This window comes from Pongo pygmaeus, chromosome 18, assembly GCF_028885625.2.
Source record: "Pongo pygmaeus isolate AG05252 chromosome 18, NHGRI_mPonPyg2-v2.0_pri, whole genome shotgun sequence".
Lineage (NCBI taxonomy): Eukaryota > Metazoa > Chordata > Mammalia > Primates > Hominidae > Pongo > Pongo pygmaeus.
In genome coordinates, this window is record NC_072391.2 from 22,998,630 (window position 1) to 23,012,757 (window position 14,128).

Sequence of the window (14,128 nt, forward strand, 5' to 3'; positions counted from 1 at the left end):
ACTGTGAGTTCTGCCACTATATTTTTTGTACAGATCTCCTATTGCACATGCCAAAAGTTTTCCTTGGGTCTGTACTTAGGAGAATGGCTAGCTCTTGGGCATACGGAGATTCAACTTTAGGAGATAATATCAAACTGTTTCCAAAGTACTTGCTGGGTTTTGGACTCCCACCAGTAGTGTGGATTGAGGGCTGATTTTATGAAAAATCTAAATGAATGAGAAATAATATAATGCTAAGCAAATTAACGCAGGAACAGAAAACCAAATCCCGTATGTTCCTACTTATAAATGGGAGCTAAACACTGAGTACACATGGACACAAAAAAGGGAACGATCAGCTGGGCATGGTGGCTCATGCCCGTAATTCCACACTTTGGGAGGCTGAGGCAGGCAGATCATGACATCAGGAGTTTGAGACCAGCCTGGCCAACACGGTGAAATCCCATCTCTACTAATAATACAAAAATTAGCCGAGCATGGTGGCATGCACTTGTAGTCCCAGCTACTGGGGAGGCTGAGGCAGGAGAATCGCTTGAACCTGGGAGGCAGAGGTTGCAGTAAGTCGAGATCACGCCATGGCACTCCAGCCTGGGTGACAGAGTGATACTCCGTCTCAAAAAAAAAAAAAAAAAAAAGAAGGAAATGATAGATATGGGAGCCTACTTGAGGGTGGAGGAGGGTGAGGATGGAAAAACAACCTGATTAACTGAGTGACAAAACAATCTGTACCCCAAACCCCCATGCCATGCAATTTACTCATGTAACAAAGCTGCACATATACCCCCTGGAACCTAAAATAAAAATTGGAAAGAAAAATAATAATAATATAGATGATCTGCGAGGGCTTCATCACATTTGTGAAATTTGAGAGCTTTCTCTTTTGCTTAGGGTGAGTGGGGCCACACTGTCCCCTGGGGTGCCAGTGAGGGCTGCCTCACCTGCTCACAGTGGCTGGAGAGGCTTGCTCGAGGTCGGCTGGCTCAAAGATCAGGCTCATCTTGGAGTTCATCTGGATAATTTCCCCACTCATGAGACACAGCTAAAAGTGCAAAGCAGAGGGTAGCAGACAGGGGAAAGGCTTAAATTCCATCTGCAAGTAAGAGGTCTCAGTATAGACAAAGCTGGTTTGATTCATTCCATAAATATTTCTTGAGCACTTACTATGTCCCAGGCACTGTTCTCGGTGCATAAAATAAAACAGACAAAATTTCTTATCCTCTTGGGGTTTACATTCTTCTGGGAGATGACAGATAATAAGCAAAATATATAGTGTTCAAAATGGTGAAAAGTGCTCTGGAGAAAAATTAAGTAGCAGAGGGGGTTGGAGAACCCTCAGTCAGGGTTGAGTGAGCTGCAATTTTAATAGGAAGGCCAGGAAATCACTGACCTTAGATGCAATCTCAGATGAAGAATTGAGAAGTTATCAGACCTCACCAAGTTTCCTGGTCCCTTTCTCAATATTTAACATAGAACTTAACTGCACAGCTACATCCTATTTTTATTTGCTCAATTCTTTCACAAAAGACCCATATTTGAACACCCGCATGGACTAATCCATAGCAGGAGGGACAAAAGCCTTTCCATAAATTCTTTTTATTTTTAATTTTTATTTATTTTTGAGACAAGTGTTGCTCTGTTACCCAGACTGAAATACAATGACACATTTGCAATCACTCCAACCTCGACCTTCGGGGCTCAAGTGATCCTCCCACCTCAGCCTCCTGACTAGCTGGGATTACAGGTGTGGACCTCCACACGTGGCTAGTTTTTTATTTTTTGTTTTTTGTTTTTAGATTGCATCAATGTTTCCATAATACATATTTTTAAATTTTTTGTAGAGACAGGAACTCACCATGTTGCCCAAGCTGATCTCAAACCCCTGGGCTCAAGCAATCCTCCTGTCTCTGCCTCCCAAAGTGCTAGGATCACAAGCATAAGCCACCGTGCCTGGCCCATAAATCTTTTTTAGAATAGAATGAAAGAGGTCAGGCACAGTGGCTCAGGCCTGTGATCCCAGCACAGCACTTTGGGAGGCCGAGGAAGGCAGATCACTTGAGGTCAGGAGTTGGAGACCAGCCTGGCCAACATGGTGAAACCCAATTTCTACTAAAAATACAAAAAAAAAAAAAAAAAAAAAAAAGTAGCCGGGCATGGTGGCACGCATCTGTAATCCCAGCTACTAAGGCAGGAGAATTGCGGGAGGTGGAGGTTGCAGTGAGCTGAGATCGTGCCACTGCACTTCATCCTGGACAACAGAGGGAGATTTTGTCTTGAAAAAAAAAAAAAGAAAAATCATCAGAATTTCTAGTGCATAGCAGGTAAAACCCTGTAGGAAGTAATGCAATTACACAGGAAAGCCTTGGAATATATACTAAGTCAACGACACTGTTTCCCACTCACCAAAATGGATTCCAGTAAGATGTTTAAGTTATAAGAAAAGGCCTGAGGCCCTCATCTCCCAGGGGAGAAGAGGAAATACCACTGATTCATTCTGCTCATCCTAATTTGTGATTAAAAACTTCCCTGTACCTTACTTGGCCTGCATCAATCACAACTTGAAACAGATCACTGCCTGCATCCCCAGGAAGATCACAGCTGTCATAAGGCTGACACCACCAACCGCGTCATCTCTGAATATCAGGAAAACTAAAACAGACCCACACCTGTGACTGTAGTTTCATTTACATCCAGAGCAGAAGAAAACCATTAGGAAATTCACTTATTATGACTGTCTTGATACTTCTAATCTCAAGACCAACCGATACATCTGTACAATTAGTTTATATAATATAGTCCATATCATGTAATAAAACATTTCCATTTTTGAATGTTATATAATCAAAATTATGCACATGCTATAATTAGTGGATGTGTATAATTTGGATAATTAGCCCTTTCGCTGTTGAGCATGACTCACTCTTAGTCTTGTGACATTTAAACACAGTTAGAAAATATATTTTGATTTGATAATGATGTATATCCAGTGAAGGAATTCTTCCTTGAAATGATGATAAATTTTATGTTAAACAGTTATATAGCACTTGCTATACGCCAGGCACTATCAGAAGAGGTGTATAAATAGTAACTTATCTAATCTTCCTAACAGTATAAGGTAGACACTATCGTCCCTACTTTACAGATGATGAAGTTGGGGCATCAAGAGACTAAATAGCTTGTCTGAGGTTACATAGCTGGAAAGTGGCAAGGCCAGGATTTGAACCCAGGCTGTCTGGCTCCAGAGTCCAAGCTCTTTTAGCCACCATAATACTGTGGTGCTATACTTACTGTACTCTACTTATTTTTCCAAAGATTGGTGGTGTTTTTCCAAAGATTGCTGTATTTTCCAAAGGTGCTGGCATCAGTTTGGACTCCTGACTCTACTATTGAGCTGTGTTGTATTGGGCAAGTTATATAAATTCCATCCCATATGCCCCCATTTTTTTTTTTGAAACAAGGTCTTTCTCTGTTTGTTGCTCAGGTTGGAGCACAGTGGCACAATGAAGGCTCACAGTAGCCATGACTTCCAGACTCAAATGATCCTCCCACCTTAGCCTCCTGAGTAGCTGGGACTACACGCACTCACCACCATGCCCAGTTAATTAAAAAAAATTTTTTTTTTGTAGAGATGGCTCACTATGTTGCTCAAACTGGTCTCGAACTCCTGGGCTCAAGCAATCCTCCTGTCTCAGCCTCTCGCAGTGTTGGGATTACAGGTGTGAGCCTATAGGGCCCAGCCCATATGCACTTTTGCAATGTGACCTGTCTGCCTCCATCAAGAGGTGAAGTCTATTTTTCCACTTCCTTGTCAGACCTTACGACTTCCTTGACCAACAGAATGCAGAGAAAGTCATGCTTATCAGTTTCAAGCATAGCCCTTAATATCTTGGAAACTTCCACTTCCTGACTCTTGGAAATCACCTACCACATAGGAAGCGCCACTACCAAGACACCACCAAGTGAAAAGCCCAAGCCATGTGAAGTGGCGTGGAAGAGGAGGTATTATTTTTAGAGAGAAAGAAAAAGAGAGAGAGAAAGAGGGGCCAAATATGATTGTGCCACCAGGCATTGAGTGAAGATGCCATCTTGAATGTGGATTTTCTAGCCTGAGCTGCCCCAACTGACATGAAAAGAGAGACCAACTGGCCAGCTGAGCCCTTTCAAAATTGCCAGCCCACAAAATCATGAGAAAAAGAAATAGTTATTATAAACCGTTAAGTATTACAGTGGTTTGTTATACAGCAACAGGTAACCAAACATATCCCGCAGGTACTATGTATGTGCAATCTCATTTAAGTATCAACAACCTCATTTTATTACTACCTTTCTACAAATGAGAAAACTGAGATTCAGAGAAGTTATGTGACTTGCTCAGTACAACACAGCTCAGTTGCAGGGCTAAAAGGCCAAAGATGCCAGCACTAAGGCTCACTATTCAACATGGTCTCTAAACATGCTTAGCTTACCAACTACAAGTACAAACAGAGCATAATTCATGAATTGATTACTATAATCCTCCTGTGGGGCATTTATTCTTAATGTATACAGAATACATACATAATAAATGTATGTCTCTATATAGTTTTGATCAATCACTTACTTCAATAAAAGAGTTTATGTCTCACTCATGGAAAAGTCATATCAGGCTCAATACTTACCTTTTTATTGTCATCCAGAACAGTGTTCATATTTTCAATCCAAACAGCATCCACTGGCCCATCAAATATAATCCACTTGCGATCATCAGAGAGTGAAGACGCTTGCTCCCGGAAAGCATTGGCAAGGACACCATCCGTCCACTCGTGGCTCACTTGGTCAAAGCATCCATACAGCTGCCCCATCGTGATAGCCTTGGGGTTGATGATCTTGTACTCCACAGCAAACTCCTCCATCTGATTGGCTGGGCAAGAAGGTTCAACACCAGTTATAAAGGCTCTGGTGAGACCAGAAGGTTAAACAAGAGATGATGTCATCTCAACAACCAATCAACTTTTATAAATACGCTATATGAGGGAAGTCCTTCTTATAAAACATGTGCTCAGTTTTTATGGATATTGGAATCTGGGGCCAGAAGCAGTAGTAGCTCACACCCATAAGCCCAATACTCAGGGAGGCCAAGATGGGAGGATCACTTGAACCTGGGAGCTATGATTGTGCCACTGCACTTCAGCCTGAGCAACAGAATGAAGCCCTCTCTCAAAAAAAAAAAAAAAAAAAAAAAAAGACTGAGACATCCGGATAGGCAATGCCTTACATTATTGGGTTATTATAGCCTTTGGTTTCTCACCATACTTTCTTCCAATCCTCTTTTCAAACAGGGCAAATGTGCCAGTCAGATCCAGGACTACTTGCTGGGCACAGTGGCTCATGCCTGTAATCCCAGCACTTTGGGAGGCCAAGGCAGGTGGATCACTTGAGGCCAGGAGTTTGACACCAGCCTGGCCAATATGGTGAAACCCTGTCTCCACTAAAAATGCAAAAATTAGCTGGGCGTGGTGGTGTGTGCCTGTAAACCCAGCCATTCACCACTTGGGAAGCTGAGGCAGGAGAAACACTTGGACCTGGGAGGTGGAGGTTGCAGTAAGCTGAGGCCATGCCACTGCACTCCAGCCTGGGCGACAGAGTAAGACTCCGTCTCGAAAAAAAAAATCCAGGACTAAAGAAATCTGACTGCCCTCACAGAACTCAAGCAGGAAGGGAGAGTGACGCCTATCATCAGCCCTCTATGTACCTGCGCTCACAGCCACCCTAAGAACCTTGGCTTTTCAAACTCAAACAGGCTGAAGGAAGAAATTAAAAATGAAAAGAACAGATCAAAACCTTGGCTTTGATTTGAGATGAGGAAACGGGAAACAGCTGACAGGTAAAAGGGTTCTGAAAAATGATGGTTACTTTTCTGTCTCTGAAGGGCTAGTTTGGCCCCAAAATCTTTCTTGACTGCTCAGTGAGTGTCATTTGTTCCCAAGAAACACACACTGGAGTATTAAAACTCAGTTGGAAAGTACAGGCTGATGGATGGCACAGTGTATGTATTTAATAACAAAAAAAAAATCACAACGCTTTTATGGAATCCTTCAAAGTAGGGAAAAGTTGAAGTGCTCGAGCCATGAACTAAATAAAGAACCACTTCTGGGCCAGGTGTGGTGGTTCATGCCTGTAATCTCAGCACTTTGGGAGGCTGAGGTAGGAGGATTGCTTGAGCTCAGGAGTTCGAGACCAGCCTGTGCAACATGGCAAAACCCCATCTCTACAAAAAATACAAAAATTAGGCGGGCATGGTGGCGCATGCCTATGATCCCAGCTACCCGGGAGCCTGAGATAGGAGGATTGCTTGAGCCCAGGAGGCAGAGGTTGCAGTGAGCCAAGACTGTGCCACTGCACTATCTCTAAAAAACATTAAAAATAATTAAATAAATAAAAAAGAACTACTCTGCAGCATCCTGAGGCAAACACAGTGGTAGCCTCCTTTTTCTTCACTCAGTTTCTTAAGGTATATTAAAATGCTAAAAATATTGTATATTTTATTATATTCTATTATTTTATTTTGAGACTGGGTCTCACTCGCCCAGGCTGCAATTGCAGTGCAGTGGGCAATCATAGCTCACTGCAGCCACAAACTCCTGAGCTGAAGTGATCCGCCCGCCTTGGCCCCTTAAAGTGCCGGGAATACAGGTGTGAGCCCCCGTACCCTGCCTCAAAATTTGTATTTAAATTTGAGATGCCCAAATTAGTTATTAAGGCTAGGATAACCCCCAAAACATAACCTCAAAAACCCAATCATCAAATGTTATTAGAAAAAAAATTTTAAATGAAAAACTTAAAGCAATGCATGCACAAAAAGGAAATGCTTTTATGAAACTATAGGTTTGTGTTTTATAAAAACAAAACAAAACAAACAGACACACACGCAGAAAAAAACCCACAACTGTTTCTCTGGCAATAAACATAGTTTCCATTTGTTGCGTAGGCACTCTGCTCAGTTATTTACCTGCATGCTGTTACTTAATTCTCATAACAATCCCATTTTACAGCTGGGAAAACAGAGGATAAGACAGGTTTAGTCATTTGCCCAAGTCTGAGTCTGATTCAAAAGTAGGATCTCCTATCCTTGACTTTAAAAGGAAGGAAAGAAGAAAAGAAGGGAAGGAGGGAGGGAAAAAACTAAAGGGAAGGGAACAGGAAAAGAAGAGAAGAATAGAAGAAAAGGAGCAAAACCATGCAATGATTTGCTTTTAGACTAATTTTAAGGCCAATGACAAGAGTTTCTCTTTCACTGGGGACCTTTGGAGAAACCACTGCTCAGCATTTGAGAAAATTCCTCCAGGCCTTAATGATATGCACATGAAATCCCTTGTTATTATAGAAGCACCCCACCCCCAACCCTTTATTTTCTGCTTGCAGACATCTGTGTGCCATGTTCTATTTCTAGCTCTGACGTCACGATCGAGGCCTGACAAGACTAGCAGCCTGGCATTATCTCCATGGAGCCAGCCAACTGAGCGAGGAGTTCTGTCCTCCCTGGAAGCCAGGGATGTGAGCTTTACCTGCGTGTAAATCGCCGAGAGCTGCAGCCAACACTTTATAAGCAGAGGTCTTGCCACCCATGGGGTCTCCCACAATCATATAGCCATGTCTCACCAGCATCATTTCGTAGATCTGGGAGGAGACATCATTCATAAAAGAAGTTAATCATTGCAATGCTCCCCCATTGTGAGTTAGTCAGAAGTCAATGAGGAATGAGGGGTCAGAAGAGGATTCTCACAGTTGCTTTTACCTCTGGAGAACTACGGTTCTTTTCGTGGTCTATTGTTCACATATCTTTCAGATGAATAAATATATGTGTGTGTCTCAGATTATTTAAGGGATGGGAACTACCATTTGCTCTGTACCTGTCTATGTGTTAAGAATCAACTGATAACTCAAATTATTTAATCTACTCCGATATCATTGACCACCTTTTACAAAGGGTAAGACTGAGCCCAAGAGAGGTTAAATACTTGCCCAAGTTCATCAGTGATGGAGCCAGAATTTGCAGACAGGGCTATTCGACTTTAATGCCTCTAATATTTTCATGACACTATTGCCATTTACTTTTAAAGAGAAAAAGAAAATGGCAGTCATTTTAGCAAATTGTGTTTCTCCTGGAAACTTTCTTTCTTGAGATCTGACTGCTTTGGTCTTTTGCATTTATGTGAATTTCATGGTTTAAAAAAATTTGCTCCTTTAGACTGTGACTCCCTCAGAGAAAGGGAACACAAGCAGCTTTTTATTTTAAAGATAAGTTCTTATTATTTTTCACCTTGAAGGTGAGCAATAAGAAGCGTCTAAATGAAGGTAGCGACAATGGGAGTGGTAGAGAAAGGAACACATGTAATTCAGCAAATATTTTTTGAGCATCTACTATGTGCCAGACACTGTTCTGAGTGCTGTAGACGGAGCAGAGAACAAAACAAACAAATCCCTAACCATTAAGTAGGGTTGACATTCAGGTAGGTTTGAAAGCTACTGTTTGAAAGTTACAGAGCAGAGAACAATACAAAATCCCTAACCATTAAGTAGGGTTGACATTCAGATGGTTTGAAAGCTTGACTGTGCATCAGAAATAAGAGAGGAAGGCTGGGCTCGGTAGCTCACGCCCGTAATCCCAGCACTTTGGGAGGTCAAGGTGGGGGGATCATTTGAGGTCAGGAGTTTGAGACCAGCCTGGCCAACATGGTGAAACCCCATGTCTACTAAAAATACAAAAATTAGCCGGGCATAGTGGCACATGCCTGTAATTCCAGCTACTTGAGAGGCTGAGGCAGCAGAATCGCTTGAGCCTGGGAGGTGGAGGTTGCAGTGAGCTGAGATCATGTCACTGCACTCCAGCCAGGGTAATGGAGGGAGACTCTGTCTAAAATAAAAAACAAAGGAATAAGAGAGGAAAACATTAATGATTCAATAGCCTCTCACATTCTTCCTCACATTGAGACATCAATATGTAAAAGGGCAGGTAGCTCCAGAACCCTTGTTTTTGAAAATATTGCCTTGTTTTTGTAAATTGGTACTAAGCTACATGAAAGTTCATCTGTAGGTCTGCAAATTACTTTGAAATATATCAAAAAGTAAGATGGATGGATGGATGGATGGACGGATGGATAAAAAATAAAGCAAATAGTATAAAATATTAATTGTAAAATCGGGGTGGTGAGTACATGAGTGTTCTGTGTATGTTTCGTTCCATTTTTCTGCATGTTTAAAATTTTTCGTAATAAAATATTGAAAATTAAAGCTCTTGGCTAAAGAATGGTCCTTCTGCAAAATCTCAATCATAAATTGGGGTTCAAAATTGGGTTAAATGAGTTGTGTCAAAAACTAGCTCACTTGCTAATACAGTAGGGAAAAAATGATTATTTTTACCACAAGGCAGTGTGATCTCAGAATCTGGAGACCTGGGTCCTAACTTCACTTGTAACTCACATTGTGACTTTGGGAAATGATGATGCCAATGGTGCTGATGATGATGACGGAGATGGTGGAGTTGATAATGATATAGTATCAGGTACTATGTGTAGCACTTTACACACCTCTTCTCTCAAAATTACTCCATTTTACAGATGACTGAGCATAAAAGAGGTGAACTAATTTGCCTAACATCTCACAGCAAAAAACTGATGGGATTTGGGAGGCTGAGGTGGGCGGATCACCTGAGGTCAGCAGTTTGAGACCAGTCTGGGCAACATGGTGAAACACCATCCCTACAAAAAGTACAAAAATTAGCTGGGGGTGGTGGCATGCACCTGTAATCTCAGCTACCCAGGAGGCTGAGGCAGGAGAATCACTGGAACCTGGGAGGCGGAGGTTGCAGTGAGCCGAGATTGCACCACTGCACTCCAGCCTGGGCAACAGAGCAAGACTGCATCTCAAAAACAAACAAACAAACAGAAAAACTGATGGAGTAAGTAAGTGGGTTTTTTGGTATTGGTTGTTTGTTTTACCTCCATTTCTTTCTTCTTTTTTTTAAGAGTCAGGGTCTTACTCTGTCACCCAGGCTGGAATGTAGTGGCATGATCATAGCCCACTGCAGCCTCAAACTCCTGGGCCCAAGTGATCCTCCCACCTCAGCCTCCCAAGTAGCTGGGACTACAGGCATGGGCCATTATGCCCAGCTAATGTTTTACTTGCATTTCTACACAGGCACCTCTGATTGCTGTCACTTCAGTTCCAATCTCCTATAAGTCTTAACTGTTTGCTAACTTCAGCAAACAGTAAAACAGGCACATTTATATGGGATAAGGAACCAACCTGGATAATTTTCCCTATAAACCAAGGTACTGGCTGGAGTTTCATCTTTTTGATGTTATCATTCAGCACTTTCAGAAAAACTTCATAGTCTGGCTTTGGAAGAACAACTCCAGGAAATAAATCGGATATAATTCCCTGTTAAAAAGAATTTAAAAGAAAGTGGAAAGGATAAAGTATCAGATATGTGACCTCAACATTTTCCTAAAATGAGATGTATCAACAACAGAGATCTTTGAGAAATTCCAGATCTCATTTTTCTTGCACCAAAACTTGTCTAAAATTACAAATGAAAACACTGTTTATAAAACAATTTCTGGCCAGGCACGGTGGCTCATCCTTGTAATCTCAGCACTTTGGGTGACCAAGGTGGGTGGATCACCTGAGTTCAGGAGTTCGAGACCAGCCTGGCCAACATAGTGAAAACCCATCTCTACTAAAAATACAAAAATTAGCTGGGCGTGGTGGTGCGTGCCTGTAATCCCAGCTATTCAGGAGGCTGAGGCAGGAGAATCACTTGAACTCAGGAGGCAGAGGTTGCAATGAGTCGAGATCATGCCATTGCACTCCAGCCTGAGCAACAGAACAAAACTCCGTCTCAAAAAACAAAACAAAACAAAAAAACTGTAATTTCTCCCCCAAATAATTTTAAAAGTCAGCAAATATTTAATAAGTCTGGATTATCTTCCAGTCATTGTACTAGGAATGAACAAGATAGTCATGACTTCTGTCTTTACGAAGCTCAGAGCCTGGCAAGTAAGATTAAATTAATTACAAAAGGAAACTAATTAAATTGGATAAAAACACATATGTATACCCAAGAGCAAATATTATCCTATCAGTGAAACCATTTTTATTAAAAATCAGGCAGAGATGTTTGCTATCTATCAGTCTTATTATTTAACATTTGCAGGGAGGGTGTCAAGTGGCAGAGATGCTGGCCAAAGAATGGAAGATGTCAGGAGATGGAAGAGGACATGGGGAAGGCACCAAACACAACATTTCGTCTTCCAACATTGAGCCTTGGTCCTCAGCCAAGGTCCTGAACCGCTACATACCTGAAACAGAGGGACATCCTGCGCTAAGAACTTGGCCAGGTTGACATCAAGCAATGCCCGGAGCAGCAGGACACTTTCATTCTCCTCTGGATACTTGAGCTTCAGGTTTCCTGCGGCAGTAAGCACAGACTTGACAGCGCGCATGCCGTAGTCATAGTGATGCTGAGAGGACAGTTGTTCCGAGCACAGGCGGTAGGTCGCAACGATCTTCTGGGCGAGACTAGAAGGGCAAAGGCATGTATGCGGACACCCAGAGAGGACCACGTCCTGCCCAGCAGACATTCCCAATATCCTTGTCGTTGCCCCGTCAGCAACCAGGCTTGCCCACGGACTTGATGGAGAAGCCCTATCCTTTAAGGGTCTTTTAATAGAGTTACCATAATGAGGTATGGAAGCATGAAAAAAAGCAAGTGCACATATGTGTATAACATGTATGGTATATGAAATGATATGTTTTTGGCCAGGTGCAGTGGCTCATGCCTGTGATCCCAGCACTTTGGGAGGCTGAGGCAGGAGGATTGCTTGAGGCCAGGAGTCCAAGGCCAGCTTGAGCAAATAGCGAGGCTCTGTCTCTACAGAAAAATTTAAAAATGAGCTGGGCATGGTAGCATGGCACCTGTCATCCCAGCTACTCGGAAGGCTAAGGGTGGGAGGACCTCTTGAGCCCAGGAGTTCAAGGCTGCACTGAGCTGTGATTGCATCACTACACTCCAGCCTGAGTGACAGAGTGAGACTCCGTCTTTACAAAAATAAAAATTAAACTAAAATAAAAGAAATTGTATGGTGAGGCTGGTGTCGAACTCCTGACCTCAAGTGATCCGCCCACCTCAGCCTCCCAAAGTGAGGGGATTACAGGTGTGAGCCACCATACCAGGAAGAAATTGTATGTTTTATACCTCTGTATGTATATATGAATGTATGCACACACACATACACACACACAAGTTAGGGAAGAATACATCAAACTATTAGTGCTATTAATCCCTGGAAAGTGGAACTATGGGTTACTAAGGGTAAGGTTACTCACTTTTTCATTTCTGTCGCATTCTAATTTTTTCAATGTCCATTTTACTTTTTAAATTTAAGAAGCCCAATGCAAAATGTAATATACTCAGCCCACAACACACAGATGCTTACGTGCACTGCATACTTAATGCACACACTTACTGCAGTGCACATAAGTGTACATGTGTTGTGTGCCAAGTATATTAAATTTTGAATTGGGTTTCTTATTCTTCCTGGACACATGAGTGGACCACATTTCCCAGCCTGCCATGCAGTTAAGGGAGGCCACATGCTACTGAGTTTCAGCCAGTGCAATGTGAATGATAGTGACTGACGTATGTCACTTGCAGGGCAGGCCCACGAAGACCTCCTCCGTGAGAGCCTTTGTGCCATTCATGGGCTGTAGCCATGAACTATAAGTAACCTGGGTAACCATGGTAACTATAAGTAACCATGAACTATAAATAACCATCCCTTGGGGAAGAAGTGCCCTTGATCACAAGCACCCACTTTGGATTTTCAGACGAGATTGGCTGCATTCAGTGTGGTATGGCCGTAGACTCATTTTGGATTTTCAGCGAGTGAAAAATAAACTTTGTTATGGTAAGCCATTGAGATTCAGGGGTCAGCGTTACCCTAACTAATATACTTATGCACTTTTCTCTCAAGGAGATCCTCTTTACAGAACTGATTTCCTTTAAAAACAAAGACTCTGTATTGTTCACCAGCACCCAGCACAGGGCTGGGCATAAGGTTAGTGACTCAATAAAGATTTGCTAATTAAATAAATAAATGAATTGAGTGAGCAAATCAATGCAATCCTGGTTTCTATAGAAAACAAATGAGTTAAGTGTCATATGACTGAGGCAGCCTCTTGGCCTAGGAAGGGTGACATTCTATTGAGAATTTCTGTAGCCCCTTGGATTATAAACAAAGACACCCAGGCCATAAAGACATTCATTGTAACAGAAAGTCAATTGACATGATAAAATTTGGAATAGATCAATACAAGCCATTTTGCAACGATTATTCGTAACTCTTGGTGCATGTGTTATATGTATGTGTGTACACATGTACACACATGAAGACACTGATCTGTGTATAACTGTGTGTCTTAGAAAACTGGACAATACTTGAATGAGAGATAACCTAGTTAATTGGAGGCAATAAATGTTATATTAATAATTTTTCCTCTTCAGTTCTGGAATAATTGCATATGTTTTCTAGTGTTGCTTTTTTTTTTTTTTTTTTGAGACAGGGTCTCACTCTGTTGCCGAGGCTGGAGTGTAGTGGTGAGATCTTGGCTCACTGCAGCCTCCGCCTCCACGGTTCAACGGTTCAAGTGGTTCTCCTCCCTCAGCCTCCCACGTAGCTGGGATTACAGGTGCACGCCACCACGCCCAGCTAATTTTTGAATTTTTTGGTAGAGACAGGGTTTCCCCATGTTGGCCAGGCTGGTCTCAAATTCTTGGCCTTAAATGATCACCCGCCTTGCCTGCCAAAGTGCTGGGATTACAGACGTGAGCCACCACACCCGGCCTTATACTATTTGTTGCCTTAAGCCATTTAGTAATGTGGATATGGATGTGTTAGAGTGAGGGGTGGGGAAGATACGAGTAGCTACTTTCTTTAATAGAACTCAGGTGTATGTAAAGAGAGAGCAGGGTCCTGCCCTGGGAATCTGGGCCATTTCCCTGTCAGAAATGGGGCAAGACCAAGGCCAGGGCTATGTGCTCTCAGATCACCCAGTAAGCAGAAGCAAGTTTCTCAAGCTTCTCTCTTTTCTT

At 42.3% G+C, this 14,128-nt stretch overlaps 1 protein-coding gene across 1 annotated transcript in view; it reads right to left on the reverse strand.

The window, feature by feature from the left end:
• The window catches only part of DNAH3 (dynein axonemal heavy chain 3), a 211,951-nt gene that overhangs the window by 92,379 nt on the left and 105,444 nt on the right, over positions 1 to 14,128 (reverse strand). Inside the window, exons 34-38 of the mRNA XM_054453424.2 lie at positions 11,337 to 11,556; positions 10,282 to 10,416; positions 7,542 to 7,653; positions 4,656 to 4,897; positions 939 to 1,039 (exon numbers count right to left, since the gene is read on the reverse strand). Coding sequence (XP_054309399.2) covers positions 939 to 1,039; positions 4,656 to 4,897; positions 7,542 to 7,653; positions 10,282 to 10,416; positions 11,337 to 11,556 — 810 coding nt within the window. The remainder of the gene's footprint in view (positions 1 to 938; positions 1,040 to 4,655; positions 4,898 to 7,541; positions 7,654 to 10,281; positions 10,417 to 11,336; positions 11,557 to 14,128) is intronic.